The 19842-nt window shown below is 54.2% G+C and overlaps 2 protein-coding genes across 2 annotated transcripts; both read right to left on the bottom strand.

The window, feature by feature from the left end:
* Positions 1–6983: 6983 nt before the first annotated feature.
* TGME49_244930 (hypothetical protein) lies at positions 6984–10105 on the bottom strand (the record flags this gene model as incomplete). The annotated part of the gene is made up of 4 exons (XM_018780739.1): positions 6984–7094; positions 7957–7977; positions 9112–9274; positions 10089–10105. The coding sequence occupies 4 exons, from the start codon at positions 10103–10105 to the stop codon at positions 6984–6986; spliced, it is 312 nt and encodes a 103-aa protein (XP_018637575.1).
* A 7167-nt stretch (positions 10106–17272) lies between these two features.
* On the bottom strand, positions 17273–19315 carry TGME49_244920 (Toxoplasma gondii family B protein). Its single transcript, XM_018780738.1, has 2 exons — positions 18395–19315; positions 17273–18064 (listed from the first exon to the last, which is right to left on the bottom strand). The coding sequence occupies exons 1-2, from the start codon at positions 18628–18630 to the stop codon at positions 17812–17814; spliced, it is 489 nt and encodes a 162-aa protein (XP_018637574.1). The 5' UTR covers positions 18631–19315; the 3' UTR covers positions 17273–17811.
* Between the last annotated feature and the right edge of the window lie 527 nt (positions 19316–19842).

The following is a 19842-nucleotide window of genomic DNA, read 5'->3' as shown; positions in this document are numbered from 1 at the left end:
AACGCGAATCAAACACTCCGCCAGGTACGCCTTTGACCGTCGCCCTGCATCAACACGTTGACGTCGTCTGGGACTGCGACTGGTGGGTTCCTTCCACCGCGTTCATGAACACAAGACACAACTCGACTTGACGTCAACCCCGCTCATGCAAGAATAGCAGGGAAGCCACAAAGAATCCCCCAGTTTGCGGCTGGCCGCCATAACCAATATACCGAGGCGCGAAGAGATTGAACACGCAATGTTACAACTCATCGAGTCTCTGGTCGAATGGCAGCGTACAAGCCACCCAGACGATTCACGCGGTTGATGTGCCTACAAGCTCTTGCTACACAGGGGCAGCCAGAAATCGCCTCCCACACAATAAGGTCACGAATTTGCTCACAGCTGCTCGCCGCATATACAGTGCCTCCACCATGGCACTCGCGTCACCCACAGTTACCAATATTGGATTGTGCTGTATTGACAAAAAACAATTCGGCTAACCTGAGGGTGCTGGTGCCACCAAATGCACTGTCAAAAACCGCCAAGACGTACGCAGGCCTAGTGACACTGGAACCTACTGCTCACACATCCTCCAACCTCGAGATCATCGAATTTTCCGCGGAACTGCCGACGAAATCCCGCCCTCCAGGACTGAATCAGGCACAACCATTGCGATCCCCAAACATCAAACCCGTGCGATCCCCAGCGCCTCGACCCCACGCACGTTCCATAATGATCAACGAATCACCGAACCCACGCCATCCAGCATCGTCAGAGCACGCAACACGAATCGAACACTCAGTCAGGTACGCCTTTGACAGACGCCCCGAATCAACACGTTGACGTCGTCTGGGACTGCGACTGGTGGGTTTGCTTCCTCCGCCTTCATGAACACAAGACAGCACTCGACTCGACGTCAACCTCGCTCAAGCAGGATTAACAGGCCAGCCGCTAGGAATCCCCCGGTTTTGCTGCTGACCACCGTAATCAATATACCGAGGAGCGAAGAGGTTGAATACGCAATGCTACAACTCATCGAGCCTCTGGCCGAATGGCAGCGTACAAACCACCCAGACGGTTCACGCGGCTGAGGTGCCTACAAGCTGCTTCTGCATAGTGGCAGACAACAACGCGCTCGCATACAAAAAGGTGATGAACACTGGCACACCTCCTTGTCAATCGCCCAGGTGAGCCATGATGGCAATGGGCTGAACGTCATTGATCAGAACGCGTTTCAGGGAGCTACGACATCCAATCGGGCGTTGTCGATACCCGCCGACCGGAGGACTTTCCCACGAGGCTTCCTGCAGAGCTCAAAGCTGCCACAAATGTGACAGTATTCCCGACACAAGTACATGCCCAGTTCATGGCAGGATACAAAGGTGCCCCTGAGATATACCATGCTTAGACTTTCTCAAACACCGTTGTTTTCTTGTCCCGCGTCGCCTGACGAGGCACGACACACCTCACCAGCACAGACTGCCAAAATATCACCGCACCTCGCTAGTCTGACTGTCCCCGAGACATCCGACCTCAACTCTAAACGTGTCGACATGTACAGTCTCCGGAGCAAGCATCGCGCACCTACGCCCATCCCTCCCACAATTGCCGCATAGCAATCATGTCGATGCTAACACTGTTTTCCAGCTGCTAATCGAACACGCCCATAACGCGCATCCCGCTACCAACATGGCCGAGATTACCAGAACGTGAATCACTAGTGGCGCCGCAAGAGGCGTTGCCAGGTGTCCAATGTCGAGGGTTATAATACGACTCTCAAGATGTTCATCACGACGCCATCCTTCCGCAGGTCGGCAACCCGCACTCCAACAACAAGGGACATCAGTCTACTTCACGTCGCGAGGTAGCTGTTTGCTCCAGCTGGAAACTCTCAAACGTCGGGATGTTCCTACTTTCTTCGCGCGCAAATGAAGCCGATACCGCGAAACAATACAATCGCTGTAGGGGCGCCTGCATCACTCTTGAAGTCAGCGTTTGTCTACTGGGTCCTGCGTCTCCATTGCCGTTAGGAGCCTGCGTCGCCTGACAACAGGGCAGAAGCCTGAAACGCTATTTCGTTCCTCAGCACCACAGGCACAGGCAGACGTTCATATCACAGAGAGTGGACGAAACTCCTCGTCATACAAGCTAGCTATAGTCGCAGACGCATTGGCACTAACGGAAAACACCCCTTCTGCGCCCGAACAGATTAGGGGCCTCGTTCAAGGGGTAAAGAGGCCCGTCGATGCCCCTGGTCGAGGCTGAGCGGAGATACCCTGCCAGCCAAGGCGAACACACGGGTTTGGCGATAGCCACACACCCGCACTCTCGAAACGTATGACATACAAAAACCAGAGTGAAAAATACTATTAGTGGAGTCCAGCTCTGAACCCGAGCCGCCATCTCAAGCAACGCGCAGACGCCGCTGCATTCCCCTCCGCTTTCAACATTGCAGCTGCACACAGACCAGCGTTCGCTGGTGATTGGTTCATGTGAACAAGCCATTACGTTTCTTTTTCTTTTTCGTGAGAGGAAACAGTTGATGACTTGCCCGATGATTTCCGGACAAAACGTCCCGTCACATGCGCGGGCGTAGACGTTTTGTCAGTGTGCCCCAGTACTACATTGATGATGGGCGCCCACAGGGTTCCCTCATTCGTGGGCCTCTGGAAGGTGCGAGCCTCTGACTACGATCGCGAAGACAATGGGAGGAGCGAGGCGTTTCGGGGTCCTCTTGCGTCCCGCGGAACATGGAGTCGGAACACGAATCGCGTGGCACCAGCTGTACTGCAACCGCGATGCAAGCGCGCCTTGGTGGCCTCCTCTCTCCTTTTGCGCTAGTGCCAACGTCGGTCAGAACGCGTTGCTCATCCCATTCATTTACTGATGCAGTGTCCTGCACGCTAGGTGTGTCCTGTCTCTATGCCTGCGCCTACCACCTGATACACCGTGTAACCGTCTCACAAAATCACATCGGAAGTCAATTCAATGCGGCAGTGCAAATCACCAAGATGCGACATTTGGATCGTTGTTGATCACATCCGAGCACATGCGGTACTCCGTTCCCACTGCCGCAGGACGCCTGACATACGAACAATCACGTGGTAGCAAAAAATGCTGGAAGCAATATTCAACAAAAGCAAAATTAGATGTGGTTCTCTTCACCACTCTGACTCCGCCGTCTGTCCAGGACAGAATTTTTCCCGCGCTATGGCAGTGGGCATCCCATGGCACATGGAGCTAAACTTTTCAACTAGGACGCAAAAAGTGGGTAGCTGCTGTAGCGACCTTAAACGAACGGCACCCGGATTAAGACAGGACAATCAGCCCAAGAGACGGCATTCGATCCAACGCATGACACCCTTGCGCCGTCACAAACCTTCAGCATGGACACCGCCAGTGACACCTGTGCAGCGGATGTTCACCATCTCCCGATGACCACACGCACAGTTCCACCGCAACAGACGTGGGACGAGGATTGCATTATTGTAACACCTCATCTGAGGCCTTGCAGTCACCGACAACAGCCTCAGTCGCATGCTGCGTCGCGGTGCCTACATCCATAACCTGGACAGTAAGCACCAGCACAGACGCAACAGAGGCCACACTACGAAACCGCCCACGCTCCGCTGAAACGCCGGACCGCCTGGCAGCCCTCGCTGGTGTAGGCCTGCGGCCTTGTTCGTCATCTCCAAATGGCGTCGATCCGAGACACATTCCAATAGCCCCAGCGGGGACACCTCCGATCGCGTTACAGGCGACCACCTAACAGTGCACTGCGAACCGCTGTCCATCCCCCTTGCCGCACCGTCCGGCGACCCAATTATCCGTGAAGGTTGCGAGACAACCCAGCCGTATGAGCAACCCTACGACAACATGGAAGTGCGAGAGGAGACTAAGATGGAATGCAAGCGTAGATGCAGTTGTGTGCGCCACTCTGATCCCACCATCCATCGACGGCGCTATTCTTCTCCTCATTCTACATCAGATGCGTCCTATGGCACATCGACCTTTCCCTCTCGACCAGTATGCTCGAGATGCGACAGCGCGCCTAGAAACTGTCCACTCCTTCGATCCAAAATGATATCCAGGCCAAGGCGCGACGCCGTTGCGCCATCGCAAACCCTCAGTCTTGACCCCGGCGGGGGCACTTGTGTGAACGATGTCTACCGTTTTCCGCTGATCACACACGCGATTCTCCCGCGACAGATGTGGGATGAGGATTGCCTTGCTGTAGCACCTCATCTGAAGCAATGCTGCGGCTGACAACAGCCTCGGTCATGTTCTGTATTCAAGGTTCACGGGGTCGGGCTGCCTACTGCCTGAGGCTGAACAACAGATAGTATCACAAACGCGGCAGCGGTCACACTATGAGAAGGCCCACAGCCGCTTGCGACGGTGGGTACCGTGTCGTATCTTGCTAGAATCGGCATGTCGCCTGGATGGCCACTAGGCGGATGCCTCCCGAGACAGATGCCAGCGCCTTGTGCAATACCTAACATTGCCGGAAGTCGCGTATAGCCTGCAAAGCATGTCACTCGATTTCACTGATATTCCACATCTGGAACCATATCGTCCTTCTCTGAATATGTAGAGAACAAACACCCCAGCGAAGGAATTACCACATTCAGATCATGTTGCATCACGCTCACGGATTACGAATCCCGCGTTGCGCCCGTCGTTACTAAAACATGCGTGAAAGGCTGCTGTCTTCGTTCGGAGAACAATGCCGTGCCCTCTTCAAAAATCCGTGGGATGACGAATGCATTGCCGACGCACCTCGACTGCACCGATACCACCACACTCCCACGCGCATTAAATGGACTTGAGCTTCGGCGTCGAGTCACCTACCCGCCGCTCCTGGACAACAAACATCACCAACAACGCGACACCGGACACAGTAGGGAAACCGCCCACGCTCCGCTGAAACGCCGGACCGCCTGGCAGCCCTCGCTGGTGTAGGCCTGCGGCCTTGTTCGTCATCTCCAAATGGCGTCGATCCGAGACACACTCCAATAGCCCCAGCAGGGACACCTCCGATCGCGTTACAGGCGACCACCTAACAGTGCACTGCGAACCGCTGTCCATCCCCCTTGCCGCACCGTCCGGCGACCCAATTATCCGTGAAGGTTGCGAGACAACCCAGCCGTATGAGCAACCCTACGACAACATGGAAGTGCGAGAGGAGACTAAGATGGAATGCAAGCGTAGATGCAGTTGTGTGCGCCACTCTGATCCCACCATCCATCGACGGTGCTATTCTTCTCCTCGTTCTACATCAGATGCGTCCTATGGCACATCGACCTTTCCCTCTCGACCAGTATGCTCGAGATGCGACAGCGCGCCTAGAAACTGTCCACTCCTTCGATCCAAAATGATATCCAGGCCAAGGCGCGACGCCGTTGCGCCATCGCAAACCCTCAGTCTTGACCCCGGCGGGGGCACTTGTGTGAACGATGTCTACCGTTTTCCGCTGATCACACACGCGATTCTCCCGCGACAGATGTGGGATGAGGATTGCCTTGCTGTAGCACCTCATCTGAAGCAATGCTGTGGCTGACAACAGCCTCGGTCATGTTCTGTATTCAAGGTTCACGGGAACCAGCTTGCCTACTTCGTCAGTCTGCAAAATAAATAGTAGCAGAAACGCGACAGAGGTCATACTACGACGCCACCCGCGCTCCGCTGAAACGCCGGACCGCCTGGCAGCCCTCGCTGGTGTAGGCCTGCGGCCTTGTTCTTCATCTCCAAACGGCGTCGATCCGAGGCACATTCCAATAGCCCCAGCGGGGCGACACCTCAGGCCACGTTACATCCGACCGCCAAACAGTGCACCGCGAAATGCTGTCCATCCCCCCCTGCCGCACTTTCCGGCGGCCCAATTATCCGTGAAGGTTGCGAGACAACCCCGCCGTATGAGCAACCCTACGATCACATGAAGATGCCAGAAGAGATGAAGACAAATACACATGTAGAAGCAGCTGTCCTCGCCTATCGGACTCCGCCTTCCAGCGAGGACGGTACTCTTCTCCTTGGCTTCACCAGCAGGCGCCGTAAGATACATCGAACCAGACGTTTCGACCACGACGCAGAACCATGGGTGACGGCTGTCCACGGCCGCGATCAAAACACGACACTATTCCCAAGGCACGACATCCTTGCGTCATCCACAGCTCTTCGCATTAACACCCCCAATGGGGCACCCGCGTGAAGCATGTCAACGCTCTTCCGCTGACCTCATCTGCGGTTCTGCCGCGACAGACGTGGGAAGAGGATTGCAATGCTGTAGCGCCTCATCTGAGGCCACGTGGTCACTGACAACAGCCTCAGTCGCATTCTCGATTCAACGTTCAAAGGACTGCGTTGCTTACATCCCTAGCCTGGACAACAAGCAATAGCGGAGGCGTGACCTCGACACCACGGAAACATCCACTACAGTGTGAAACAGTGGGCCGCCTGTCAATCGTCGATAACGTCGGCGTGCTGCCAAATGCATCGTCGTTAGTCGGATGTGCGCCAAGACATATTCTAGCTGGCCGCCTAGTTGCTCGAATCGACGCAAAAGCCGTCTGCCGATCCCTTATTCCGGACAACGCCGCTATCGCCTGCACGATGGGTCCCTTCTTGCTTCGGCTGATAAACACCATAATTCACCTTTAAACGGCCTCGGATGAATGGTGTAATGGAAAAAAATAATGCGATGCTGAAGCAACTCCGCTCCCAGGCCACACTGCCACCCAGTGTACTCCGATACATTCATCGGCTAGTGCCATGATACCTACAAAGTTCAGCTGAACAGCAAATAACCGCAAAGCCGCGTCACCGGCCACGCTATCAATATGTCTAGGCGCGCCATCACCTGCAGAGAAGCTGGCGTGCCTCGCTTGCATCGCCGTCATGCCTCTCGCGTCTCTGGCCGCCGGGGTGTCGAGACGTATTTCAACCGCCTCGGGGGGATGGAATGCCTGATCCGCTGCAGGCAGTCACCTACAAGCAGTGCGTCACAAAACGCTCTCCACTCCTGCTGCAGCGTCCGGCTCCAGAACTGGCCACGCAGCTCGCATGAGGCGACGCTCCAAAGACGAATGTCTCAGGGTGATTCGACGCCAACCCTACGGTGAACGCAAACTCGACTCTCTCGGTGTCATCGTCTCGGCACTCCACATCACAAATCATAACAGCCAACAATTCGACCGACTCACGAATTATCAGTGGGACCAACTCTCGGCGCAATGCCTCCGGGTTATCAGCCATGCTCATGATATTCCCGCTGCTTGCAAAACGATTAGATGCTTTACGTCATCCGCGCTACCGACCTCAACCCGTCACGGCTTGATTCCCATACATGTCTCCCCCAATCAACATGACCACCGTGCTCTCCAACAATTTCAGTTGCATCCGCTCAAACAACCCGGGGGACAATACGTTTTGCCTCGCTCCACCGACCTCACCGTCACGACACCACACTTCCCCACACACCAACACTGCCACGGCACTGTTTACAGGATGTGCATTTTCGCGTATGTTCCGCTTGGCCAGTGTGCCGCAACAGACAGTGAGACTCCGGTGCAACTGGGCAACGCAGTAGACAACCACAAGCAATAACGCCTTGAAAGTAGACCTCCCGGAACAAATGACCCGTACATCCTTGAGCTACCGAAACGCGCCACCGTCGAAGCCACTGTCGAGACCAATATCGACCGGTCGCCGATGACGGCCGCCACGTGGGTACTGCCGTCTGGACCCAAATATGCATTGACCCGTGACATCGGCAAGGCGAGATCCTCTAGTGTGCTGCGTAATATCGTCGATGACAACAGTAGAGCATGGACACAAATCGGTCAGTGCTTTAGCCTCCACTGGTCCGCCAGACAGTCATGCAGATCGCGGCACTGCCGAGTCCAATACCACTTTCATTGGGGTGGGTATACAGCGATAGCGAAAACCCTTAACTCGAGTCCCTGCCACGCTCACCAGTTTGGCCTGCTTCACGCTCTAGATTCCGCAAGGCATCCGTCACGCCATGCATATCAGAATGCTTAGAACAGCCGCCAATAATCTATCCCTTCAACACGTTCTTCCTTGGCAGCCTCACCGCAGCCACAGGCACATCCCTGAGGGGAACGAGCGGTTTCACAAAACGACACCAAACCCAACAACGCCCCTGATAATCCGGTGTCATCAGACACTGCACCTCGTCGCTGGCGGCTTGCCGAAGTAATCGGTGATTGCAGACGATTCCCACCCAATTCGAGACACTGAGACACTCTCGATAGCCATTCCACACACCGCCCCTACGCCCCAAGAAAATCCCTACGAGCTGCGCCTAGACACCGGCACAAAGCAATCGATGCGCATGCAGCGCAGTGACAAACCCGATCTCAACCGCTCGCCGAACACCGAGGTCCGAGGTCACACAGGACGTCAGGGTCCCATGCTGCATATGCCGACAACCACGGCCCAGAAGCGGCGGCATCCTTCCGAAGAGGCACCGTCGATGGCTGGCCACGGAACCGTTCAGTAGTAGGCCTTAGACAGTCGTGTGGGCGCCTGCTGGGCTCGCATCAGACACGAACGTCACGTTGTTGCCAAGTCATGTACCACCGTTGACGTGCAAAAATGACCCTGACATGTGCCAGCATCGACGCTCTCAGCACCGTTGTGTCTCTCCACCGCATCAAACCTCCCGATGCAGAGCATACCCCCGAAGGAACGCTGATCGCCTCATTGACACCACTTATCATTGTCCAGATTGCTCGCCATGTTTCCGACTACATCTTCACACGTATCGAGATGCACAATTCCCGACAAAAGCATAGTGAACCTAGGTCCACCCCCTCGAAGTTGCGAAATACCATGAGTCGACGCTGAAACTGCTTTCCCACCGTTCGTCGAATAAACGCATGATGCACTTCCTGCTACCCACACAACCGTGAACACCAAGCCATGATCCCACGGTGAAACCGGAAGAGGCGTTGCTGCATCGCCAATGTGGAGACCGTTAATACGAATATCAACCTGCTCATTCCGACGTCATCCAGCGGCATCCCAACAAAGAACCGCAGTCTAGTCCACGTCGTGAGGCACCTGGTTTGTTTCTCTTTGTACGCGTCCACACTCTGTTCCTACCGCCTTTGCGCGCGAAACTCGGGAAGACGTAGTGCAGTTGTTTGGAGCCAGAAAGGACTCTCGCGCCGCACGTCGGCCAGTCATTTGCATGAGGTGTTGCGTGCTTCCATTCCCTTCAGGTCGCGCTCCCCGATTGCCGGTAATGCGCGCGGTTAGCGAATTGCTGTTCAGCAGTCGCAAGCAGACACCTGAATCGCTCTTGGTGAACGAGTCTACAGCAAAAGCAATCCTGAGGAAGCGTTCAACTCCGCATGTACCCTCCACGAACATCCCAACAGGGCAGCGCAGGGCGGGTTCCTTGTTCGACTAGTGACGAGGCCAGAAACTGCTCGCTGAGGAGGCTGCGGGGAGGTATCCTTCCAGCCAAGGAGACGCAGTTGTGGCTACAGCAGTGAGGGCGCACACTCGAAACGCATGACTCAAAGGCGCAGACTAAAATGGAAAAACAAGGAAGCGGGGTCTAGCCACCACCAAGAACCACGTCCTCCGTCAACGACGAGGCGCTCCATCGTTCTACTCCACATTCAATATATCAGGATACAGCGGAACAGCGCTAAATGCGGTACATTCAACGCGAACATGGTTTCATGTGTCTCGTCATGCAGAATACCCATCAGTGTACCCAGTCCTTGCATTGATGACGGTCGGCTGGCGAGACCATCGTTTCGTATACGTCTTGAAGAATTAGCAACTTAATTATCGCCGCGAAAGTGATGGGAGAGACCGGCCACTGCCCCGTCCTCAACTGTCCTGTCTCGTGTCGCCGCCCTCCAACCATACATATGCTGACAGCACACCCACATGCGGGGCAACGCTAGCTCCGCTGGATCTTGTCTCTATGCCTTGACAACCATACTGAAACATTCTAGAGCCGAGTCGCAAACAACATCAGGAACTAATTCCATATGGCAGTGCATACCAGAAAGATATGACTCAGCATGATCACTGGCAGTGAGACCTACGTGGTGAGTGTTTACCTTCTTCTGACGACCATACCCGCGGGACCCTTCCCCCTCAAACCGTGGGATAACCAGTGCACTGCTGAAGCATCCCGAGCGAAGTCACGCCGTCAAAGCAGATTCTCTTTCCAACATTTGGTGTCAAGCTACCTAGTTGTACGGGCTGAACAACAAATGTCACAGATGCGACAGTGGCCACACTACGGAAACCCCGAGGAGTGCGTCCATCAGTGCATCACCCGTCGTGCCTTGTTCAATCCCTCGTGCCGCCTCGTTTGCCATCGCTGGTCAGTAGCTGCCGCGAGACGCATTTCTCACCAATTTTCATTGGCGCACAAGCCCGCTGCCAATCCTGTTCCGGGCATCGCCGCTGAGTCAAGCGCGACGGGTGCCTCTCATCCTCAGCTAGCCACAATCCCGGTCCTCGCCCCGCGTGTGCGATGAATAGCGCGTCGTCGAGGACCCTCGCACGCAGCCACGCCACTGATAACAGGCGTCCAACCCTTATTCAGCCCTCAATATTCACAACCCAGCCACCCACCTGCTCCGGTTGAATAACGAATTGCCACACAGACGCCGCACCGGCTATGATAGGTAAATCCCCACGCACACGTAAAACAGTACGTCGCCAGTCATACCTCGCAGACTTCGGCATGCCGCCACGTCTGTCAGCACTACGAGGCTCCGCGTCGAGCTGTCTTGTATTCGGTTGCCCCTTCGCTCAAACCGACGCACGTAACCACCACTAATGCCGTATTCTGAACCTCGTCAATGCCGTCTGCGTACGGTACCCGTTCTGGCGTCGGCTAACCAAACCGGCAGTATCACTTGAAACAACATTGGATAAACGGCGGAGCGCTCGAGCATTCATTCCCCAGCCACCTAAGCCTGCCATCCAGAAACACGGTACTCGGCATTCAACGATGATGGCCAGGCTACTCACCTCGTCAAACTGTGCAACGAGGAATGGCACAGGCGCCGCACCGGATACGCTACCGATGCTCCCACTCACGCCTTAGACTGTGCGCCGGATTGCGCGAATCGACGCACAGAGTTAGAGAAATCTGAGATGCAGAGTTGGACGATTCCACGTTCACGGGTAAATACAGAGTTCTACGAAACTCAGACTCAGAGTAGGACGCGTTCAGGGTTACAGGCAAACACAGAATTCGACGCAGCTCATGTCCAGAGTAAGACGTGTCGACGATTACACAAACGTACACAAATCAGGCCCGCGGCTAACACCGTATCCTGAACATTGCCACTGATGCATCCACAGAGTGTCCCTTCGTGCGTCGGCTGACCGGTCCCGCGTCACCTCCTCACACAACGTCAGCTAAATAGGGCAACACGTAGGAGTCGGTTCTGCAGTCATGCAACTTTTGCCGCTCAGAAATCCGATGCTCGTGCGTCACCCTTGAGTGTCAGGCTACTCACGCCAAGCTGCAGATCGAAAAAGGGCACAAGCGCCGCCGCCGATACGCTATGTAAACTCCCACCCACGTCTTACTCAATCAGGCTGCCCCTTCGCTCAAACCGACGCACGTAACCACCACTAATGCCGTATTCTGAACCTCGTCAATGCCGTCTGCGTACGGTACCCATTCTGGCGTCGGCTAACCAAACCGGCAGTATCACTTGAAACAACATTGGATAAACGGCGGAGCGCTCGAGCATTCATTCCCCAGCCACCTAAGCCTGCCATCCAGAAACACGGTACTCGGCATTCAACGATGATGGCCAGGCTACTCACCTCGTCAAACTGTGCAACGAGGAATGGCACAGGCGCCGCACCGGATACGCTACCGATGCTCCCACTCACGCCTTAGACTGTGCGCCGGATTGCGCGAATCGACGCACAGAGTTAGAGAAATCTGAGATGCAGAGTTGGACGATTCCACGTTCACGGGTAAATACAGAGTTCTACGAAACTCAGACTCAGAGTAGGACGCGTTCAGGGTTACAGGCAAACACAGAATTCGACGCAGCTCATGTCCAGAGTAAGACGTGTCGACGATTACACAAACGTACACAAATCAGGCCCGCGGCTAACACCGTATTCTGAACATTGCCACTGATGCATCCACAGAGTGTCCCTTCGTGCGTCGGCTGACCGGTCCCGCGTCACCTCCTCACACAACGTCAGCTAAATAGGGCAACACGTAGGAGTCGGTTCTGCAGTCATGCAACTTTTGCCGCTCAGAAATCCGATGCTCGTGCGTCACCCTTGAGTGTCAGGCTACTCACGCCAAGCTGACGATCGAACAAGGACACCAGCGCCGCACCTGACACGCGCTTCGTGCGTCGACTGACCGATTCCGCGCCACCCCCTCAGACAACGTCGACTAAATTGGGCAACGCGTAAGACTGGGTTCTCCAGTCATCGAATTTTTGCCGCCCAGAAATCCGATGCTCGTGCGTCACCCTTGAGTGTCAGGCTACTCACGCCAAGCTGAAGATCGAAAAAGGACACCAGCGCCGCACCTGATACACCCTTCGTGCGTCGGCTGACCGGTCCCGCGTCACCTCCTCACACAACGTCAGCTAAATAGGGCAACACGTAGGAGTCGGTTCTGCAGTCATGCAACTTTTGCCGCTCAGAAATCCGATGCTCGTGCGTCACCCTTGAGTGTCAGGCTACTCACGCCAAGCTGCAGATCGAAAAAGGGCACAAGCGCCGCCGCCGATACGCTATGTAAACTCCCACCCACGTCTTACTCAATCAGGCTGCCCCTTCGCTCAAACCGACGCACGTAACCACCACTAATGCCGTATTCTGAACCTCGTCAATGCCGTCTGCGTACGGTACCCATTCTGGCGTCGGCTAACCAAACCGGCAGTATCACTTGAAACAACATTGGATAAACGGCGGAGCGCTCGAGCGTTCATTCCCCAGTCACCTAAGCCTGCCATCCAGAAACACGGTGCTCAGCTTCATTCTATTTTCAGTGCTGAATGCCGGGCTGTTTGCCTGCTGGCGTTCAACAGCATATGACGAGTCACACGCGTCACTATGGCCCTCATGGAGCATCTCGTCCCTCACAGGTCCATCAAATTCACTTGCCAATTCGCACTGGAACCCGGATTGTACGTAACTGTCTGTTCCTCGGCAGCACTATCTCGCTTCTTCGTCTGCCCAACACGCTCTCTCATGCTGAATTCAACGCGGCAATCGTCACCCAAACAGGAGTCATACTCCGCAGGTTTTCCTTCTGGCATCGTTTCCCGTGACTGCCTCTACCTTCGCAACGCCCCGGGGTCGACCGCTCCCTCTGCCACGAGCTCGTGTCAATGGAGGCACCTATTCGTGATTATGTGCCATCATGTTCCTACAGACTGTGAACGAAGGCCACAATCTGTCGCATTCCTCCACCATGAAGGCGTGCATCCTTATATCACACGTCCTGCCGAAATCGTGTTACAACTGGCAGTCGTTCGATCCCTCCTTGCCCCACCATCCACGCAGCACATATCCAACACCACAAAGAGATGCAACCGTTGCGAACCGGTGAATCAGAAAGTACACGCTTGCGCCACCCGTCCCACTTGTCGATCTCCGCGCGCATGTAGCCAACTTCACTCAGTGGTCACACGGCGCAGTCCAGAATGCATAGGCATCAGTGCGCGCGTCGCTAATGCATGCATTGCACTAACAAGAAGCAACGCTTGCATCGTGCTTGCATGCAACGACAAAAGATGGTTTCCAGGCATGCGCGGCACAATGTATCCACCGCAACACCAGCGAAACCCGGCATGTAAGAACTACGTCTCGTATTCGCCGCCGAGACACAGCACAACTTACTACTGCGACATCACATGCCAAGCACTCACACAGTGATCCAGATCTCAAAAACTGCCCTGGAACATGCCTGCTATTCTTTACAAGCCGCTTCGAAGGCGGCGCTTGCCGCCTGCTGAAGTGGTATGCTAAGCATTGCTCGCCGTATCTTCTCAACCAGCTTCCTTGCCGCCACTGCATACTTCCTCCACCTGAAGGAACATATCCCAGGACGCTCTACCTGGAGCGCGTGCGATCGAGTCAATACGGAAGGGCCTCCCCCATACAGGAGTTGTCACAGACTGTCCCACCGAGATGATGCACACGCGACACTCGACCCGCAACGGCACCATCACTAGCCACTCCCCAAAGACGGCACCATAACCTCACTCGACTAACGTGGCGCCTTCCCAGCTCGCCGGGTCCCTTTCCATACTCAGCGACACATCAGTATTTTTGTCCTGTCCTCGGCTTAGTCGAATCCTCAGGTCCCGTACCAGCTCTATCTGAAGACGGGAAATAGGTAGAGAACAGCTGGTCCATTTAGACATGACGGCCCACCAAAACAGCGCAACACAGAGTTAGTGGTGTGGCCCAAGGCCACCGCACAAAATAAGATCCCGCACCGGCTCCACCACACCATGTACCAAGTCGCTTATGGCACATGTTTTCGACAAGCAACATGACACCTGGTATTCTGTCTTATGTTCTCCTAGTGATAGAATGACAGCAGCAATATCGGCACATATTACATATTCGTGCTTCTGCTACCCCTTCACAGTCCATGGCAACTGTCTCTGCGGTATGCTTGACCTATCCCGCGCCACACTTAAACCCGAATCGCGCATACTACAGCGAATGCTTGTTGACAAAAAATACCCTGATTTTCCCATCCAGGTATCGCTCGAGGGTTGTTGGTCTCACTCGCCGGTAGACAACTGCTCTTCAGTTCGTCGTTGAATCGCTTAAATGTCACGTTCATCCCTCCAGAGGTGGCCTACAGCCTGGTTGCGCGATCCCAACCTCCACTGTGTGAACGACGTGAGCAAAGACCGTCAGCATCTCATGACTAGATTTCGGCCTCCATTGAGCGAAGCAGTGAAGCGGCCGCCACGCGATTCTCCCTCACCGATACACATATCACATCCTGGTGAAGGATACCATACGCCGCCACTAATTCTGTGGAAATGCTGCAGTCTCCTTCCCCCATTGTCACAGAGTCCTCGTTGTCCGCAAAAAATCTCGATACTGGCACAACACCTGCAAATAAAATACGCCTACAGGCCCCAAAGCCCTACCTCTGCACCAGCGCACGACTACTTAGAACACATTAGTATCCTAAAAGATATGCATGTCACAATCAATTTTGCCAGCAACATATCACAGTTAACAAAACATCGACTCCTACTACCATTCCAAGTACAAAACCATGTGTCCCCACACGCTCCTTTTCTCAACATTACCCGTCTACACATTGATGTAGACGGAGTCTTCCTGCCTGAATACATTCCTCTCAAGACCCATAAAAGCAGCGTACTTCTTCAACCTGCAGGCATGCACAAATTCGGAGCACACAAGTACCAATGCACACCCAGTGGCAGTGGTCCCTCATCAGTCACCCCCGCTTCCCGTTTGCCTGATATGAGAAAACCTCAACGTCAAAGCGCTGTCAGAGCCTGATATCCCCACCCGGGCCCCAACGTTGGGGGGAAGGTCTTCCTCATCAGGCGCCCACGCAAACCTCCCTGCTCCCACGCACACACATTCTCCGACCCTACCAACAAGGAGCCCACACCTTCCGTCTTCTCCATCAGCAATATGTCTACCTACATCCTCAGTCTGGAAACAGAACACTCAGGGACACGAGAGATCCAACACTGTGAATACATTCAAATCCGTCAGAAACGGTGGGCAAACGTACACGCCTTGCTGGCGTCGGCGTGTCGGCCCGTTCCAGTGAAAATAATCCTTTCCGACGCGTAATCCCTCGGGCTGCGTAAGTACTGGCATCGATACCACCGGCATCTCGTGGGCAGACCCCACCAAATGCAATGCATCTGTCGTGCCGCGAACGGGAACATGGGGTCGTCCTTCACAAAGTAAATTGAGTACACATGCCATGTCGCACTAGTCCGTCAGATCGTACTCTGTTACTTCTTCAGCGCCACTCCCTCACTCCATCGTTCGCCCGTCACGCAGTCGGGCGTGCCTTTCAACACGCGACTCCCTCAGGAGCCAGAAGGCGTGGCCCCCTTCCCCATCGCTGTCACTATCATCCAAACACTCCCGAGTCACTCTCACCTCATCAACAACGTCTCGACAGTACTGGTACACAGAAGGCATTATTTCCCAGACTGTCTGGAGCAAAACCACACTCCGCCAGACAGCTCGACGCAGGAGACTTGCGGCTATCTTCCGCACGCGTTCCCACGAACGCAGGTTCAAATGCAGAATCCAGATGCCTCCTCTACCACGATCAACATAGAGTATATCCCATGCCCACACGCAGTGCAACTGTTGCAAACCAATTCATAGGGGCTGCAGACTGGAGAACGAGTTTCCCACCTGGGTCACAACACATGTGCAGGCGACGGCCCTCAACAAGACCACACCAAAGTCAGTAATGATCCGTCAACAACCGCCTTGCTACCACCGCACCCAATACCTCAAAACTAGCTGCATTTTAGAGGACAGCACGTTCTCACTCACCGCCCGCTTGGCAGCCATACGCTTTGCTCAGAAACCACAATCATGCAGACGCCACCCAGCATGTAGGTACTACATGATGCACATCACGCCAAGCAACTGTAAAGTAATCCCATGACGTTCGTTTACTCTCCGTGATCTGTTATCAACCACTGCAATACCCCCCTCACAGTGAACACCAACTGGGATGGAAGACGGAGCCATCAAACTCACAAAAACAGCCATGACGGTCAAAGAGATACCGCCTGGGTTCGCACAGTTGCCTTCTGCAAAATTCGCTATAAAAGCAGACCAAACCTAAGCAGCCGTAGACTATTCCACACCCAACTGAAACAGCGGCGAGCCGTGTGAGTCTACGAGCGAAACCCATAAGTCGGCGCAATTCGCCTGATGGGCTTGTCTCTTGCAGCTCCCGCGGCCTGCCTTCACACCGGTCCCAGCTCCCTCATTGCCGGTTCATACCTCCGTTTTCTGAAGAAGCACACCAGCCTACACCGCATTCAAAAGCCTGCGCGACAGCCAATACGAATTACTCCTCCCAAGCGATCTGCATTTTGAAACGGCTCCATGATGGGCATAGGGACGCATCCTACCATAACTAGCATATCCAGCGCTGCCATAACCCTGAGCAATCGAGTAGACCTTCGAGGATTAGCCTGTAGCTTGGCCATTTGCATGACGACGCCACCACATCGGAGACCATGCCATATCGCCAGAAGCACGTCAATTACGCAGAGGGTGTACGCAGGGCTTCTATTGCACCCAAAGAGGCGATAAATATTCGAGGTTAGCGTGGCGACTCCAGTTTCAGCCAGGCAGAATAGATGGTATCTTAATCAGTTCCACCACTGGGAACTGTTTTCTTACGTCATCATGGTGATCCACGTCGGCGTGGTTTCAAACAGCTTTTATAGGCAGTTGACGGTCATGACGTGTTGACGACATCCACTATCTCATTCACCGCCTGCCGGTGCGGTTGTAGCTCACCGTTAACGACAACGTAAACCTCATTTTTATGGGAAGAGCTATGCAGGTATCAGCACACCACGCGAGAATTGGCTCCCTGGTGCACAATACAGCAGCTGTGTGCTTCACAGGCGTTCACTCAGAGGAACTAAACCGAATGGTTCAAACCCTGGAACATAGCGTATCTGCGAAATAAGATCCAGATACCGCGGGTGAAATGCCGAAGAAAAGCTATCGACCATTGGAGAGTTGTTGAGGCCTAGTAGGGTTGTTAAGGACACGACAGGCACCTTAGCGGTACCATGGTGATGATAGAGCCACGCTTACACATGGTTTGTCGTCACTGCCGCCTTCTGCAAGTCGTCGCCCTGTGCTTCCCGCAGCTTGTTTACTAGTGTTTGCTGGCAACTTTTGCCGACACTGATATAGCTTGACAGAAGCCACCAGTAGCCCTAAGACAGCTGTCAGGGAAAGGACCACCTTGGCCGCAGTCACCGTTTTTGTACGACGTGACAAAGCCGTGCCATTTTTTCTGAGACTAGTTCTGCAGTGTAACAGAAGGACACACAGTGATCTCCGATAGGATGTGTAAAACTGGAGCAGAACTGGAACTGAGGAACTGGTCGTGTGTGCATCCATGCTGGCAACAAAATAGCGCTGGGCAAGGTGGGCGGGACGCCGAAAATGGCATATGGTTTGGACATCAATGGACTTCTTTTCACACGACGTCGCCAAGCGCGACAAAAATCCAGTATCATGCAGACTACACAAACTTGAATAGTGAGGGTTTCTCCTGATCTAGCATCTTCGTGCTTCCTCTTCCTATTCCTGAATTGGAAAGAGTCTACGTCAAAGCTTGAGGTGTCAACGCTACCTCTTCAACTTCTTCAGGCGAACAGCAACTGGCGCTTGTTGCTGTTCAGCTTCGGCGGGGATGGCTGAGCTTGGGACTGCCGATGGTGCATGCCGGGCATCGGTCCCGCGGATACCCGGTGCTGTATCCAACTGTTCTGCCGCCAACGTCCAACTTCCGAAACAGTAGTTGTGCAGGTTGCACGAAAGAAAGATGCAAAGAGCCACGGTGGCTGCCGACGACAGATTTGCTGTCATGTTTCATACGCGAAGATGTAACAGGTCAGCAGCCCGGATGAATTGGCGTCCCTATTGTGTGCGGGATTGGGTGGGCGCGGGGATGTTCACAACGCTTGTGTCGGCAGAGTTAAAAAAGAAGCTTGCTCGTCGAAGGATCCGGATTCTCCTGATACTGGGTGCAGTTAAGTCGACCGTGTCGCGGCGTCGTGAGTATGTCGGGAAGTCGATGTGTATCCCACGTGTGTCGCCTGTAGTCATAGTCCAGGCCCGCCGAATAACGTCGGACCAACCGCGCCGCGCAGATAATTTGGATGGCTTTTTGATGGGCAGGCTAGAATCGCTACCGCATTACCACGGAACCTCTGCCAGTTTGAATCATGGTTGCTTCAACCGCAAGCAGGCCGACGGGCATGAAATTGTGAAAGCACACAACGCCTTTCCTCTCACTTAGCTGTTCATTTTCCAGTGGCGCCACCGAATGCCCGGAACACGCATTATAAAAGGTTATGTTAGTCCTCAATACATCAGCTTCTAGCAAGAGGCTTGAAAGCACTATTCGATACTTCGCTTCAAGCCATCGGAACGGGGGGACGGTGGAAAGCCACCAGCAGCTACACACAGTTCAGGGGCGAGGAAATGTCGACAAGGATGACGTGTACGGTCCTAACTGTGCCGGTTCTACGCAGGAAGACATACTTTTTTCCAACATCTGAGTCATGACTGTCCTGCAATCAGAAGATTTCGGGCCCCACAAATTCGCATACCACATCCACCCCTTTCTTCCCCTCATAGTCCCTCATTCAGAACCACGCGACAGGCGCGCGGCGCACGGAAACGTTCTTGCGCAGGGTCATTGTGTTGGAACGTCCTCTGTCGAATTTCGCCATGGAACTAACACGCGCGGATTTTTTCTCTCATGTGCCGTAGATGGGGGGTCCTAGTGGCGTTGCAGAGATCCATACAGATATTATACTAGTGTTTTTAGTTCGTTCGCACTATGATCTTATTGCCGACACTTTGTTTCCGGGCGCGGACGGTGACCTCTGTATAGCAAGCAGTCGGATTCTGCGTCCGTGGGCAGCGTCGTGTGTTACACAGTACCAAAACAGCTTCTTAGAGCTGAAGGCTCTTCGAATCACAGACACTTCGACCAAATATCTCCCCGGCGACATCACACGAAACAGTTGAACGGTGCTGCAGTATGAATCGTCTCTTCCGATAACGATGTAG

This window comes from Toxoplasma gondii, chromosome VI (genome assembly GCF_000006565.2).
Source record: "Toxoplasma gondii ME49 chromosome VI, whole genome shotgun sequence".
NCBI lineage: Eukaryota > Apicomplexa > Conoidasida > Eucoccidiorida > Sarcocystidae > Toxoplasma > Toxoplasma gondii.
This window is presented reverse-complemented; position numbering and strand designations above follow the sequence as displayed.

Coding starts and splice junctions, on each gene's coding strand:
- TGME49_244920 (XM_018780738.1), bottom strand. CDS start 18,630: ATGACAGCAAATCTGTCGTCGGCAGCCACCGTGGCTCTTTGCATCTTT. Junction 18,065..18,394: donor CGCCTGAAGAAGTTGAAGAG/GTAGCGTTGACA, acceptor GTTACACTGCAG/AACTAGTCTCAGAAAAAATG.